Source organism: Talpa europaea, assembly GCF_964194135.1.
Source record: "Talpa europaea genome assembly, chromosome: 14".
Classification (NCBI taxonomy): domain Eukaryota; kingdom Metazoa; phylum Chordata; class Mammalia; order Eulipotyphla; family Talpidae; genus Talpa; species Talpa europaea.
This window is the reverse complement of record NC_140082.1, coordinates 7,685,572-7,701,600: the sequence shown is the minus strand read 5'-3', so window position 1 is coordinate 7,701,600 and position 16,029 is coordinate 7,685,572. Positions and strand designations below refer to the sequence as shown.

Genomic DNA, 16,029 nt, shown 5'->3' with positions numbered 1-16,029 from the left:
CTCGCCCACCCCTGACGCGCAGCGCGGCCCGACTAGGTGAGGGCAGCGGCGTGGCGGGGCAGGCCCAGACCCTGCGCCTCTCCGACCTAGCTCACTTTTGATTTCGTCTCTTCCCTCTGCACTCACACACGCTTTCAGGTGGACGACCCGGAGCCCGAATTCATAGGGATCAAAAGGGCGAGTGATCGCCTTCCAGAAAGCCCCCCCGCGCTCGCGGGCAGGGTGGCGCGCGCAGGCAGTGTGCGTGTTTGCGTGTACGTGTGTTTCCGTGGGTGGCTGGATCCCGGGGTGCTGGCGCGTGCCGGCGTCCAGTCGTGGCGAGGGGCGTTTAGGCCTCGGCACGCGGCCCCGGGGCGAGGGGCGCGGGGAGCGGCGCACGCGCGCGTGGACCCCGATCGGGTGGCATCCGTGAGCCCGCGAGCCCAGGTGCGGGGGAGCCGGCGCCGAGCCCCGAGCTCGGGAGCCTTTGGCGGCGGCCGGGCGGAGCCTGGCTCCACGTGGGGCCGCAGAGCGCGCAAGCCTGGAGCCGGGGCGCTCGCCGCGGCCGGCTTTTGTGGCGCCCAGAGGCCGAATGGCAGCTCGCGGGAGCCTCCGCCGTCCGCCTGGCTCGCCCCGGGCCGGGGCGAGCGGGTGAGCGGCACAGTGGCTCGGCCAGGGCGGCCGGAGAGGCGAGCGGAGCGCGCGAGAGGCGAGCGCCCCTGCCCGGCGCCGGGTGTGCTCTCCGCCCTGCGCGCCCGGCTGGCTGGCTGGCTGGCTCGCTCCCTCCTCCCCCTTCCTCCCGGCCCTGCCTCCTCCCTCGATCCGGGGCTGCATGACTGAGGCATTTCAGACGTGGGCAGAGCCAGAGCGAGCGAGCGCAGGGGCTGCGGCGATCTCTCGATAAGCCACCTAGAGGCGACTCGCTGCGCGCGCTCCCCAGTGGCTCCCCGCCCGCCCTCTGATCATGTTGACATATTCACAGGACAGGCAGTAGTACCGATGCGGCGCTGCGACGTTCCAGTTTCCGACACCTTCTTTTTATAACTCGGCTCTATCCCCCAGCGCTCGACCTGTGAAAACCACGCCTATGAGCAACACAATTGGTCCGAAAGCGTCAAAGAGCCAATCAAGAGGCCTCCGGCTCCCCGCAGCCCACAGCAGAGCCCTACCTTCTAGAGCCGCCGAGCAGACGCCCGGGGAATTCTAGAGGCGGAGGAGGCTGGCGAGCAGCTCGCTCGCTTCCTCGCGCGCCCTCCCTCTCCCGCCCCGGCTCCTCGCTCCCTCCTTTGCGTTGCCCTCCTCGGCCCTCCCTGCCCTGCGCGTCGGGACGCAGATTTAGGAGGCGAATTCGCTCACGTTTTAGGACAAGGAAGAGGCGCAGGAGAAGAGCGCAGCCGGATTCGGATTGGACCCCAGGCACCCTCCGGAGCTCGGAGCAGAGGAAGGAGGCGCAGGGCGGACGGAAGCCAGGGCGCAGCTCAAGTTTTGATAGCGCTGCTGGAAGAGGGCTTGGAGCACAGCCTTTTTTTTTTTTTTTTTTTTTGTGCTCCCGGAGAGACTTTTCCGCTCCCCGGCTCGCTGCTGGAGCCGAGTCTAGCGCAACTGCAGACGCCTCTGGCGAGCCAGGGGGCGAGGAGAGATATAGGGGGGCGGGGGGCCCGAGAAGACTAGGGGGAAAGTGTCCTAGGAGAGCCGCGCGCTTTTGCTGCAGAGAGCTGGGGGCCGGGGGGCGAGTCCCGGGGCCCGGACTGCTGGAGTGTCTGTTTGGAGCGAAGCGCGGGGCTCCGGCGCGAGCCGAGACCCCGCCGGCGCCTCCCGCTTCGGAAACCGACTTCCAGGAGCGGCTTTTTAAAACCGCCAGACGCCAGGACAGGCACCCCCCGACTATGTCTGCCGACTGCCCGCCTGGCCCTCTCTAGAAGCGGAATTTCCCGTTCCCCAGAGACACTCCGCGCCTTCCTTGAAGGTGCCGTGGTGGTGAATTTTTTCCTTTTTTCCCTTTTTTTAAAAAAAAGTATGTGCTGCTGTTGAAAAGCAAACCACAACAACAAAACCAAACAGCAGCTGCGGACTCGTCCCCGGCCGGAGCCCAGCGCCCCGCCCGGAGTGGATGAGCCTCTCCATGAGAGATCCGGTCATTCCTGGGACGAGCATGGCCTACCACCCGTTCCTACCTCACCGGGCGCCGGACTTCGCCATGAGCGCGGTGCTGGGTCACCAGCCGCCCTTTTTCCCCGCGCTGACGCTGCCTCCCAACGGCGCGGCGGCGCTCTCGCTGCCCGGCGCCCTGGCCAAGCCGATCATGGATCAATTGGTGGGAGCCGCCGAGACGGGCATCCCCTTCTCGTCGCTGGGACCCCAGGCGCATCTGAGGCCTCTGAAGACCATGGAGCCCGAGGAAGAAGTCGAGGACGACCCCAAGGTGCACCTCGAGGCCAAAGAACTTTGGGATCAGTTCCACAAACGGGGCACAGAGATGGTCATTACCAAGTCGGGAAGGTAAGCCAGCGGCGAGAGGGCCGCTCCCCAAGCTCGCTGAGGTGTGTGCCCCCCCTGTGGTCTCTCTCCCCAACCCCCCACCTCCAGGACTGTGGTTTGTCAGTAATTTCGGCTCGCAGGAAAACTTAGCTCCCCTGGAACTGTGTGTAGGGACTGTCTGGCCCTGCCCGGGTGGCAGGAAATTTCAGCTCACCTGGGCATCTAGAGGCGGCAGCTTTTCCTGCCTAGGTCGGCATCCTGGGCTGCCTACAGGGGAGGTAGAATTTTTTAGTGTCTCTGCAGAGGAAAGCAAAGCACCCCACCGCAGGAGGCTCACTGTTCCAACCTTTCTGGGACAACCTTATTTCTTTGTTGTTGTGTTTTTGTCTGTTTCATTTCGGTCTCGGAGAGAGAAACTTCAAGCCTGCTCTTGGGCTTGCTGGTGGGAGAGCTGACAAACTCCCCTGCCCTCTCTGCCCTTCAGCCTTAGCCTCTGGGTCTGGAGGGGCCCCTGCCTGCCCAGGGCCAGGGTCAGAGAGAAACGGAAGGGCATTTGGGTTTGTTTGCCCACACCACTTCACGTGCCTGTGATCCCAGGGACAGTTCAGGGGCAATTTTGGATAATTCAGATTATGGTCACAGATCCAAGGAACCACTGGGGAGACCCACGCTGCTTTGGAACGCGCGGATCTCAATAAGCGTATTTTACAGAATGCTCCGAGGTCCCTGCCTGATCAAAACCTGCCTGTCATTGAAAGTCGCTAAGTTTTAGGTTTCTGGCATTGAAGTCTCTCAAGGCATAAAGTTGGGAGAATTAAAATGAAACAATCCTCCCCGGTGCCTTTAGCTTTCTGTTTATTTCCGAGCGAAGGAGGCCACAAAATCCCCACACCCAGAAGACACCTAGTCAGTTTCCTTCTTAAGTCGGGGATAGAAGGACAACATTGCTGGAAAATAAACAGCCAGGGGGTGCACAGGCTGGCAGTTTGGCTCTGGCCTGAGGAGTGGAGGGGATGTGGTTAGCAGCATGCCAGACAGATAGGTTATCAGGCCCCGGAGTCCACCCTAGTCTGCAGAATTCACTTGGAGAACTCACCCAAGTCCAGTTTCATTTCGCCGGCAGCGGGATTGCGGGTCCACAGCGTGGAAGGGGGCTGCTGGGTGGTGGAAAATTCTAGCCTTGACTGACCACAGTTTGACTAAAATCCTCCCTCAAACTGTACAGAACTGGGCACCCGCAGAAAAAGACCTAGGCGAGAATTTCTCTAGAAAGAGGACAATCTGTCGAGTAGGACAAGAGGAAAAGCGTATTGAAAGAAATTATTAAACCGTAGAGAGAAATGTATCGCCGTGGTTGTTTTGACATTGGAGACACTTAAAGGTGGAGATATGGAGCAGATAGAAACTTCTCTGGTGAAAGGAACCAATGTGGTAGCCAGTTGCCCTCCTCTGAAATCTATCAGCTCATCCATCACAATAGAAAGTTTAAAATTGAGCTCAACGTTTTCGGATAAGTAGGGACTCCAACCCAACATTCAGAGTGATTTTTCTGTTTTCCTTTTCTCTCCTCTTGTAGGCGAATGTTCCCTCCATTTAAAGTAAGATGTTCTGGGCTTGATAAAAAAGCCAAATATATTTTGTTGATGGACATTATAGCTGCTGATGACTGTCGATATAAATTTCACAATTCTCGGTGGATGGTGGCGGGTAAGGCTGATCCTGAAATGCCAAAGAGAATGTACATTCACCCGGACAGCCCTGCTACCGGGGAACAGTGGATGTCCAAAGTTGTCACTTTCCACAAACTGAAACTCACCAACAACATTTCGGACAAACACGGATTTGTAAGTTGCATTCCTCTCAAGTAAAATCTCCTTTCTCCATGTTAGCAAAGGCACCGCTGCCCCATTTCACGTAAAATCGTGAGTTTCTTGCTCAGCCTTCGCCTCTCCCTCTGTGGCCAAGCGTAGCAAACTTGTTCAATCAGCCGCAGAGCCAGAGAGGATTTTCTTCGGGTAATGGAAGGCCTGGCCTTCTGAAAGCCACGGGGACAAGAAACTTCCCCAGCTCCTGCTCTGTGGCAATCCCAAGGCCCCTGGTTAATGCTCCAGGTGACAGTGAAGTTAAAAGCCAATCGTGGGGAGAGAAAATCAGTTTTCAGAGTTATTTGCTCCTAAAGGATTGGCTTTGTTTTAAGATCTCATATCTCTATTTTGAAACCTGCCATATAATTTCCCGGGAGAGCTGACGGTGCGAACTCTTGACTTCACCCGGGTTAAAGGGTGCGGATACTTTTGTTTGGGAAATGTAGTTTTTTCCTTTTACTTAAGCAGATTGGGGACGGGAACCAGTCAGGTTTACTAGCGACGAGATGTAGATATGGGGTGCGAAAATCTGTGTGTGCGCGCGCGTGTGTTGGGAGTATACGTGGATCCAGTGGGCGCCAGCTCACAAACTTTGAGAAGACTTGGCTCACTTGTAAAAGTCACGCAAGGGACCTTTTGCCCCTGCCTCTACCCCTCCCCAACATTTCAATAAAATAAACAGAGTGATAAGCGAGGAATAAGCAGAAAGATTAGGCCCAGGAAGACGCGAATGGCTTGGAAATATCTTCAGCGGGCAGGGATTGCATGTGAAGCCTTGATTTGATTAAGGCATAAATATTCCTCTCTAGAGTTCAGCCTCTCAGGGCTTTAAGTGGATTGGGCTCGTCAATTAGTGGGCGCTTAAAGGACTGAATCATTTTGTAAATTAAAATGCATGTTTTTCTCTATCTTTTAAGACTTTGGCCTTCCCAAGTGATCACGCAACGTGGCAGGGGAATTATAGTTTTGGTACTCAGGTAGGCTAGGGTTCAAGGTACGAATGAACCTTAGATGGTGAGGGTGGGGGGACCCTGTGGAAACTGAGGAGCAATTTGGACTCTCCGGAACAGAACGGCTGTGGAGCAGAATGGCCCCTAAGCGGTGCCCTGCGGAGGTGGGCCTGTCCGAGTGAGGTCCCTTGTGGTGGGGTAGATGGCAGCCCGGCAGGGGTCCCGAGAGCGCGTTTGTCTTGCTGAAGCCTTTGCTTTCTGTGTCTCTGCTCCTCCCCGCCCCTGCAGACCATACTGAACTCCATGCACAAATACCAGCCCCGGTTCCACATCGTGCGGGCCAATGACATCTTGAAACTTCCTTATAGTACATTTCGGACATACTTGTTCCCCGAAACCGAATTCATCGCTGTGACGGCATACCAAAATGATAAGGTAACCACAGGCGCTCTTCCCCCCCCCCCCCCCCCGTGCTACGCTGATTTGGGTGAGGATAAGAAAGTTACCAGTGGATTAGGCTGAGAATCTGAGTTGTTTTGGGGATCTGACTTAAGTGGGGTTTCTGGGGGAAAAGGGGTGCTGGCACATGGTCGGGGCGGGGGGGAGGACTTGACCTGTTAAGACTCCATTGCAGAGTGAAGAAAGGGTGACCGTCCTCTGCCTGGGAGACAGCTCTCTAACCCAGTGCCACGCACCCCTAGTTTTCTCCTACTTATTCATTATCCTCCCATTCAGGAAGGAGAACCAAGAACCAAGTTCCAACAGAACTAGCTAAAAATTAAAGGCAAAAACCATCCGGGATCCTGGGAGGAGAATCCCAGTGGAGACCAGCTTTTCTCCCCTAGCCAGAAATCCCGAATAGCTGGTCTGGTTTTTATTACCTTTTATGCTGCTGTGTTTTTTATGGGGTGTGTGTGTGTGTGTGTGTGTGGTGTGTGTGTGTGTGTTTGAAAAACGTACTCTGATCACAGGGTCATGCTGATCGAGTTGTCTGAGGCTTCTGAGATGCGGTGACCCAAGTCGCCACTTTATTTGAAGCTTTTATTCTCCCTTGGGGCTGAGGCTGGGGATTAGGAACACCCCCAAATGACACAGCAGGCAGCACCTGATATGTAAAGTTATCACCATGGCCCGTAGGAAGGTCATGGGCACTGAGCACAGAAACAGAGAAAGTGACTCTTGCTGCTGACTCTCCAGTCCCTGGATCTTAGCAGCAGTTATGGGGTAGGGGAGCAAGGAGGACCCCTGTTCTTTAACTTCTGAACTCTGGCCCTCTGTTAGAGTCCAGTTCACGGGACAACACCTTGTTTTCTGAATTCATTCTCCCTATGGGTGGATCCTCTGTGTCCAGCCGATGGGCAGGTTCCAAGCCTGTCACCTTAGTCTGGAGACCAAGACCTGAGGTCGTGGTCTCTTTGCAAGTTTCCATAAAGGAATTTACTCCAAAAACAAGAATCCAATCAAGTGGCCCTCTCTCCAACTCAGAGCAATTGTGTATATCACCCCACCCCAAGGGATTTGAAAAATTATATACTGCGGCATTTTTTTTTCCCTCAGCATGCTCCATGCATGCTCCCGCTGGACCCAGAATCCCATGACTCTAAGTTGTTAACGTAATAATAAAATGTAGCATTTTTGATCAGACAAAGAGGTCAAGGGCCTTCTCCACCTCGTGGCAGTGGCAGAGCATATAAATGAAAACAAATGTTCCCAGTGGTCAGTCAGTCCTTTTAAATCTGTAATTGTCAATATTGTAATTCCTCAAACACCCCCCACCCCCAAGCAAAAAAAAAAAAAAATCAAACCCACTCCAACATCAGGGTAGTGAAATCCCATAAATCATTTTATTAGATTCACAGAAAAGGTTGGAGTGTGTGCAGTGTGTGTGTGTTTGGGGGCAGGAAATATGCTATAACATATTTTATGATTAATTGCACTTTATAAAAAATCAAAATGAAAGCATAATTCTAAGCTCTACACTGTATACCTGAAACTAATATAAAGTTGTGTGTCAATTATACTCCAATAAAAAAAATACTACAGGTCTTCCCTTTGACAACTTTTCCATTTCTAAGCCCAAACTGTCAGCTGCCTGGAGAAAAAGACATTTCCCAGGTGGGATTATTTCAACCTAGAATCCCTGGTGTGGCCTCCGGTGGGAGACGCAAGACAGTTCAGCTTCCTTGGATTTTTCTAGGTCCCTTCCAAACTTCTGCTGCTACCCTGTTCCTTGGGCCCTAACTTAGCATATGCAAATTTCTGATGAACTGTGGAGTAAGGGGGGGAGACGCCCCTAAAACATCCTAGAATATGAGGCCAATATTTTCTTGCTTGTGTTTTCTCCCCTAGATAACTCAGTTAAAAATAGACAACAACCCATTTGCAAAAGGTTTCCGGGACACTGGAAATGGCAGGAGAGAAAAGAGGTGAGCTGAGATGGTTGTTTCTTTCCTAGACAATTTAGAGAACACTGTCCTACGTCCTTCCATTGAGAAAGGGGATGGAGAGGGTGGAAAATAATCCCCCCCACCCTGCCTCACACTTGGATTTTCAGCCCACTGAACTGTTTTCTCCTTCCTGCATGTGACCTTAAAGGATATTAACTAGGCCTCATCATAGGCCTCTTTGCAAGAAAAGCATCAAGGACAACATTATATACAGGCTCCTATTAATTCCTAATTAATTTAGGCTCATCCTGGGCAAGTCCAGGAAGGGACCGAACCATTCACAAAATGCTTTGGAATTTTTGCAATCTTGTCTTGCAAATACCAACAGACAGAACTGAGGCCCCTTGAGAAATCGATGGCTCCCTCCATACATGGGTACATGTATCATTTTGCATTAAGCAGACAGCTGGATAGTATATGAAAGAAGCCCCTCCTCCCCCACCCGCCTTCAAAGAATTTCTAAAATCCAGAAAATCACCCCCAAATTTCTAACCCATCCCCTTGGGGAAGGGATGGGCATTAAAAATCATTCCTAACATCTAAATAGATTTTTTTGACTCTGATTAATGTGTTGATGAAACGATTACTGTAAAGTGCACCATGAAATAAGCACTTCCTCCCAACCTTAGCAACCAGTCAGGAGTCTGTAGGCTGTCTGTGTTCACCCTTTGGGTACCCAGTTCCCCTCCCGCTGTCAGGCTGGCTGTTCAGCTGTCTCTGGCCAGCTCCAGCCTTTCCTGTTGGTTCTCGCTCTTCAGCAAGATTTCTTCACAGCCCCAGCCCATGCCTTTCCCTAATGAAACCCTGATCTTAAATAAATGCAATCCACGTCTCCCTCTACCCCCAATCTGCAACCCAGTTAGGGGTTCGAGAACAATGCCTGGGTCTGTGTGTGGCTGCCACGGGGCAGGCAGGTTCCAGAGAATGTGTGCTGCCCGTGGGTGGCAGGCAGGACGAGGTGTGAGCCTCTCTGGAGAGGGCGAGGCAGGCGGGCGACGTGGAGAGATGTCCTTTCTGTAACGCCGGGTTGGGCTTCTGCCACAGAAAGCAGCTCACCCTGCAGTCCATGAGGGTGTTCGATGACAGACATAAAAAGGAGAATGGCACCTCAGATGAGTCCTCCAGCGAACAGGCCGCCTTCAACTGCTTCGCCCAGTCCTCGTCCCCAGCTGTCTCCACTGTGGGGACGTCCAACCTCAAAGGTGAGCCTGGGGCCCTGGAGTTCTGCACTCCCTGTCTTGGAGACCTGGAAGAGTTGGGGGCAGTGGGGGGGAGACCCACCAGGGAACTTGGCCTTCCAAAGCCACAGACTTTTCTAGAAGTCTGTAAACAGGAGTCAGCGTTCAAAAGGATGAGCAGTTGTGGCCCCCTCCCTAAGCTGTTTTGGAGAGCTCAGACCTGCTCCCCACAAACCTGCATTTGGCTGGAGGGTAGGGAGGGGTGTCTGTGTTTTCCCTCTCTGTATGTGTGTGGAGCAGCTTTGAAAAATAGGCCTTTCCTCTTCCTCTACAACCAAACTTCTCACCATCTTTGCCTTCTAGGTTGAAGTGTGTTAGGCTGGGGCAGGCCAGGGACTCTCTGCCACCTGGAACAGGGAAGGTGGCCCATAAAACATCCAGCTATAGAACATCCACTGACCTGTGGGAGCAGAGGCAGCCCCCGGGGGATCTTGGGGAGGTGGGGGGAGGGGAGGGGACTAGCTGGTTCAAATCCCCAGTCGGTTTCCTGTGTTTAAAGAGCAAGAACTATTTATTTGGAAAGACACACTAACGGGAAGAAACCTGTTTTGTAAGTGAAATAAAATGAAAGCCCTTTATGTCTTCCGTCCATTTAAGCTTTAAACGTAAAATAGGACCCCCTTTTGTTTTTTTTTTTTCTGGGAGGACACACACAGAGGGTGTGGTGACAGCAAGACAGTGGGATGGCCCGGGCAGTGGGCAGGCTGCCCCTCTCGGGTCTGGGCTGCTGGGCAGGCGCAGGCAGGCTGGGTGAGTGTGTGCGGGGCAGGGTGTTCCTCTCTGCCATGACCCATTCAGCCCCGGGAGTTCTCTGCAAACAAATCCTTCCTGAAAGAATTCACAAATTGGAAGGTGCGGAGCTCCATCCCTCCCTAAACAAAGACTCCGAGTAACGGGAAGGTGATTTTCAGAGTCAATTTTAAATCTTTAAAAGAGCGCATTTGCAATTGAATGGGAAAAGGCGAGTCAAGGCTTTGGCAGCCCCAGAAGTTGAATGCAGGCTTGCAAAACACCGTAAAATTCATTAGAACGAAAAGCTGCGCCGCGGAGCCTGGAGGGGAGGGGCTCGGCTCCATCTACATACTTTAAATTCATGCCTAGCTGGTGGAATCCTTCCACTAAAGCTGGGAGGGCCACCACTCCCATTTTGCGGATGAGAAAACTGAGGCACAGAGAGGGTGAGGGGCTTCCCCGGGGCCACACAGCCACTCAGTCCCGGAGCTGGGGTTCCAGCCGGGGGCCCTGGAGCGGGGCGGGCGGCATGGACGCTCACGCCCGTGCGCCCCGCTTGTGTCTCCCGCCCGCGGCAGATCTGTGCCCCAGCGAGGGGGAGAGCGACGCGGAGGCCGACAGCAAGGAGGAGCCCGGCCCCGAGGCCTGCGAGGCGGCCAAGATCTCCACCACCACGTCGGAGGACCCGAGCCGCGACAAGGGCAGCCCCGCGGCCAAGGCGCACCTCTTCGCGGCCGAGCCCGGCGGCCGGCCCCGGGACGGCGCGCGGCTGGACAAGGCGTCGCCCGACTCGCGCCACAGCCCGGCCACCATCTCGTCCAGCACGCGCGGCCTGGGCGCCGACGAGCGCCGGAGCCCGGGCCGGGAGGGCGCCGCCGCGGCCAAGGCGGAGGAGGCGCGCGCGCTGCCGGCCAAGGAGGCCTTCGCGCCGCTCTCGGTGCAGACCGACGCGGCCGCCGCGCACCTGGGCCAGGGCCCCCTGCCGGGCCTCGGCTTCGCGCCCGGCCTGGCCGGCCAGCAGTTCTTCAACGGGCACCCGCTCTTCCTGCACCCCGGCCAGTTCGCCATGGGGGGCGCCTTCTCCAGCATGGCGGCGGGCATGGGGCCCCTGCTGGCCACCGTGTCCGGGGCCTCCACCGGGGTCTCCGGCCTGGATTCCACCGCCATGGCCTCGGCCGCCGCGGCGCAGGGACTGTCGGGGGCGTCGGCGGCCACGCTGCCCTTCCACCTCCAGCAGCACGTCCTGGCCTCGCAGGTACGCGCGCCCCCCCCCGGCCCCCCGCCCCCCGCGCCCCCGCGCGCTCGGTTTCCCCGACGCTCCCCCTGGTAGCTTTAAGCGATGATGACCATGGTGATGAGGAAAATGTATTTGTAGGTGCAAGGCTTGTGCTTCCACGCTTATACCTCACAGCCCCTCCCGCCCACCCCCCCCCAAGAAAAAACCTTATAAAAAACATTTCTTCTCCTAAGAGCTGTGTCTAGCAGAGTAATAAGGATAATAACCTCACAGGGCACTTTATGCCAGGGGCTCTTCTGATTACTTGGTCTGTTCTGACTTCAGTGCTGCAGTGGTCACCTCCACTCTGCAGAGGAAAGGCGGAGGCTCAGAGATGTTGAGTAACTTTTCCCAGGTCACACAGCTGGGAAGCAGTGGAGCAGACCCTGCTCCAGACGCTCGGCCTCCAGGGCCTCTGGATGAAATAGCTCTGAAGTGTCTTGTAGCCATCTCTTCCCCCAGGGATTAGACAAGGTGGAGACCTTGGCTTCAGGGGTGGGGGAGTGGTTCCTGGGTGGGAGCTCAATCTTAAATCTTCCAGGCTTTCCTCCCAGCCAGTTGCTGCTGCAAGGGTTAATGGTTGATGCACAAGTGCAAAATGTCAGCGCCCAGGGACTGGCCAGGGCCGTGGCAGGCCTGGAGGCCCTTGTGTGGTTCAGACAGCTGTGCGGGGGCCCAGGGCAGCTGGGGAGCTGTCTCAGACCCCGGAAACACTGAACCCAGCGAGAAGGTTCTGTGGGTTTTTCTGCAGGCCTTTTGTTTTGTCTGAGCACATTCGTCTCGTCTCCCTTGCCTGAGCCAAGAGGCTGGGGTGGCCTCCCCCCTTCATGGAGGAGGGGACTGAGCAAGGGTTAGCTTCTGCCCTTCCCTCCCATCCCCTCTGCTGGACACCCTGACATGGGCAGGCAGGTGATAGAGAGGCGGGCAAATTAGTCCTAAGGATACCCAAGAAAGGTGCATAGAGAACTGGCCCAGGTCAGGGTCCCTGGATTTAAATTCTGCTTCTGCTGCTTACTAGCCGGGTGACTTCCCGTGCTCAGAGGACCTACCTCCAGCTCTCCACCTGTGACACAGTGTATCAGGCTAGGTGATCAGTCTCTGCCAGTACCTCTTTATTTCATCTCCCACCCCTCTCCTTTTGCTTAAGGGTCATCCCTAGATTTTTTTTTTTTATTTCACTTGAGAAACTTCTAGAAGTGGGAGGGTTGAGGGCACAAACTGTATGTGTAATAATCTACACCTCTGGTTTGCTTGCAGCTACCTCTGGGGTAGCCTGAGCCTGGAGCCCCACTTCACAGATGTGGCAGCTGATCCCGCTGGGGAGCTTCTAGCAGTCCAGGGCCAGGTGCCCCTGTAGCAAGCATAGTGCAGGCATGCCTGCCCTTAACAGCCCCAACACCCCAACAAGTATGTGGGTGATGCAATATTTCCCTGCTTTTTTCATATAAGAAAGTGAGCGGCAGGAAGTGCAGAGCCTGGGCTAGGGGTCACACGGTCAGGATTTGGTCCCAGAGAAGGAAGTCTGCGTGCCCCCCCCCCTCGGTGCCCCTCCCCTCCCCCCAGGCGTGAGATAGCGACCTGCTGGCAGGCCCCCTCGGGGTGGCTCCTCCCCACCTGCCTTCCCTCCCGGGCTCACCCTCCTGCGCTTCTCTTCTTTCCCCAGGGCCTGGCCATGTCGCCCTTCGGGAGCCTGTTCCCGTACCCCTACACCTACATGGCCGCAGCGGCGGCCGCCTCGTCGGCCGCGGCGTCCAGCTCCGTGCATCGCCACCCGTTCCTCAACCTGAACACCATGCGCCCGCGGCTGCGCTACAGCCCCTACTCCATCCCCGTGCCGGTCCCCGACAGCAGCAGCCTGCTCACCACCGCCCTGCCCGCCATGGCCACGGCCGCCGGGCCCCTGGACGGCAAAGCCGCAGCCCTGGCCGCCAGCCCGGCCTCGGTGGCGGTGGACTCGGGCTCGGAACTCAACAGCCGCTCGTCCACGCTCTCCTCCAGCTCCGTGTCCTTGTCGCCCAAACTCTGCCCAGAGAAAGAGGCGGCCACCAGCGAACTGCAGAGCATCCAGCGGCTGGTCAGCGGCCTGGAAGCCAAGCCGGACAGGTCCCGCAGCGCGTCCCCCTAAGCCCCTCCCCAGAAAAGTCTCTTCATTCCAGCCCAGCCCAGTCTGCAGTGCACTTTGTCGGATGTGAAATGAACCACAGGCGCGCAGTCCTGTCTGGGGAGGGGCGCCGGACTCCCTCAAGAGAATGTGCTAGAAAAAGGCTCCTCTCCTTGGTGGGGTTTATCTTTGGGGAATCTGGCTCAGATTCTGGGGGCTCAGATGCTCCCCGGGGCATGGATTTCGTGGGGGTGGGAGTTAGGCGGTGGTGTCCAGAGCGCCTTCCAGCCAGACTGGCCTGGGAGCTGTGACCGAAGGAAAAAGTAGCCAGGCCCCTGGGGAGGGGAGGTGTTGAAGGCTTCTCCCCCAGTGCAGATTTATATATATATATATATTTTTTTTTCCTTCACCGTGTCAAGTGGAAACAGAAACAAAATTAAAAAAAAAAATCCTGGGGACAAACGAATACAATGAACACGATTCTGTGCGTGAAGATTGAAAACTTTATAGTGACTTGCCTATCAGTTGGAAGGAAATCACCAAGCAGCATTGTTTGGGGGAGGGAAGCCGCTGCCATCCTTGTTTAATCTCTATTAAGGAAATCTGTGTCTTTTTAATATTCTTGTGATGTTTTAAGAGCCGCTATAGGTCTCTTCTTGCATGTTCCACAGTAATGTATTTGTGGTTTTTATTTTGAATGCTTGCTTTTAGAGAGAAAAGAACATGACCCCACCCCTTTCCCCAATTCTCTACCCTCAAATAGACCACCCCCAGCTGGGGGGAGGGGGATTAAAAAAGGAGGGATGGGGACAAACACCAAAAAAAAATGAATTTATTTTATCTGAGCTCTGTAGCAGATTCACGTCGCCCTTTCTGGCAGTTCTTTCTCTTTCCTGTATATGCAATAACAAGGTTTTAAAAAAATAATAAAGAAGAAGCGAGACTATTAGACAAAGTATTTATGTAATTATTTGATAACTCTTGTAAATAGGTGGAATATGAATGCTCAGAAAATTAAACTTTAATTTATTGACATTGTACATAGCTCTATGTAAATAGGATCGCAGCTTGTCGGGTTCTGCATTTTTGTTTTCCTTTTAGTAGGTTTTATTGCAAGGTCACAGGATTGCTTTTAAAACTAGAAAACACATTTAATGCACCAACACCAACACACTCAAATGAGTCGTCTGCAAAAAAAAAAAACCTTTTCGTTTTCTTTTTTAATGTCCAAGAGTGGGGGAAAGTGCCATGGTATCTATGTTACCCAAAATTGGGGGGGAGGTGATGTCACCTCCCAGCTCAACGTTAAATTCCTTAAAATGTAACACCCTAGGAGTGGTTCTGTGATTGCTTGGGGTGGGGGTGGGGTTGGGGTGGGGGTGGGCAATGCAGAGGCTGTGGTTTGACTTTCTAATTTTTCTTTTGTATTTGTACTTGCTAGTCTGATTTCTTCAAAACGAAGTGGAATTTACTACTGTCTTCACTATTGATGGTGTTTTGAATTGGTGCCTATAGAGAGATATTCACAGTTCAAAAGTCAGGTGCTGAGAGATGGTTTAAAGACAATTCATGAAGGTATATTTTGTGTTATAATTGTTGATAAGTTTTTTGGTTTTCTGTATTTCCCCCCCTCTCTTTAAAAGATTGAAATTTCAATAAATTTTTATTGAAATTCTTTGGGCCTCGTGTTCAGTGCTTCCTTTAGGAAACCTGCAGATGCCGGCTCTTCCTTTTGCTCCTGCACCCACTCCCCTTTGCCTTTAAATAATTGAGACCGCCCCCACTGAAGCAAAATGAGATGTCACTCAAGCTACAAAGCTAAAAACAAAAGTCCCTGACTCCAGCGGGCCAAGGCAGCCGCTTCAATCTGAAATTGCTTTTCCTTTAAATTAGGGAGCAAAAAAACGAGAGACGGAAGGGGAGACTGATTAGAATTGGATAGAACAGCAATTTCGGATACTTAAATTTTAATGGAAAAAGAATGCTCCGCGCCTGAAGTCGGTTTTTTCCCCACACCAAACCCACCAAAAATAAGTTTGAAGACTGCCAGCATTTTCGTTTCGGGCTGGCTCCCCCTTTTCACGTGGATCTGGGAAATCCAAATCAAAAATAACTGCTTGCACCCACCAGGGTGTAAGAAAAACCAAAAACAAAACAAAAAAAACTGGCAGATTCTCCTCGCTGCGGGGCCAGACCAGGCCAGGAGCAACAGTCTAGACTGTAGAAGTGGGCGCGCTCGGAGCTCCCCCAAAGTCCCTGGTGTCTCCCGTGGGACCTGGCGAGCCCAGGGCGCCCCACGAGGCCCCATCCCGAGCGAGCGTGGGAAGCGCCGCAGCCCGCGCGCCCCTGGCCGTGTCACGCGAGCTGGAGGGAAGTTTTCTCCTAAGGGAAAGGCAAATCCGGGGCGCTGAGTTGACCCCCTGCAAAGGGAAAAGTCACCCAGGAGGCTGACACCCTCCTTCTCGCTCCCCTGCAACCAGCCTCCAGGCTGTTTGGGGAGCTGCCTTTTGAAGTTCAATTTATCTTTGAAACATTCAATAAAAAATGGTGAGGCCGTGACAGTCGGGTTTTTTTTTTTTTGTCTCCAGGTCTCCCCACCCCCAGCCTTGCCTCGGAGGGGTGTGTGTGTGTTGGGGGCGGGTGTCGGGCGGGGCGAGAAGGTTCTCGAGGGTGAGTCCACCGGCCTTTTCTTGCCCTGGGGGCCAAGACGTGAGGACACAGCCGGAGCCTGCCTGGCGGCTGCCGGCCCCCCGCCCCCTCCCTGGAGCCCGCCAGCCCGGCCCCAAGTCCCTGTCACCTTCGGGCCTCTTGAATGGCCGGCGTGGAGGACCCTCCCCTCCCTCACGCTGTCCTTGCAAGGGGATCGAGGTCGAGACCTTTTGGAGAGCCGGGCAAAAGCCCTGCCTTCTCCCGCCAGGCACGTGGGGGACCCCGCGGCCTCCCCTGCGCAGCCTCGGGGAGTG

General features: G+C 54.6%; 1 protein-coding gene across 2 annotated transcripts; it reads left to right on the top strand.

Annotated features, from left to right (window-relative positions):
- Positions 1–1,947: 1,947 nt before the first annotated feature.
- Positions 1,948–13,090, top strand: TBX3 (T-box transcription factor 3; the record flags this gene model as incomplete). Of its 2 annotated transcripts, XM_084253250.1 has the most annotated exons (8): positions 1,948–2,478; positions 4,034–4,301; positions 5,240–5,299; positions 5,561–5,707; positions 7,622–7,698; positions 8,764–8,921; positions 10,268–10,944; positions 12,629–13,090. In XM_084253250.1, exons 1-8 carry the CDS (start codon positions 2,090–2,092, stop codon positions 13,088–13,090), a joined length of 2,238 nt encoding a protein of 745 aa, XP_084109376.1. In that variant the 5' UTR covers positions 1,948–2,089. The 2 variants fall into 2 exon arrangements, with proteins under 2 accessions (XP_084109376.1, XP_084109377.1); XM_084253251.1 differs by lacking the exon at positions 5,240–5,299.
- Between the last annotated feature and the right edge of the window lie 2,939 nt (positions 13,091–16,029).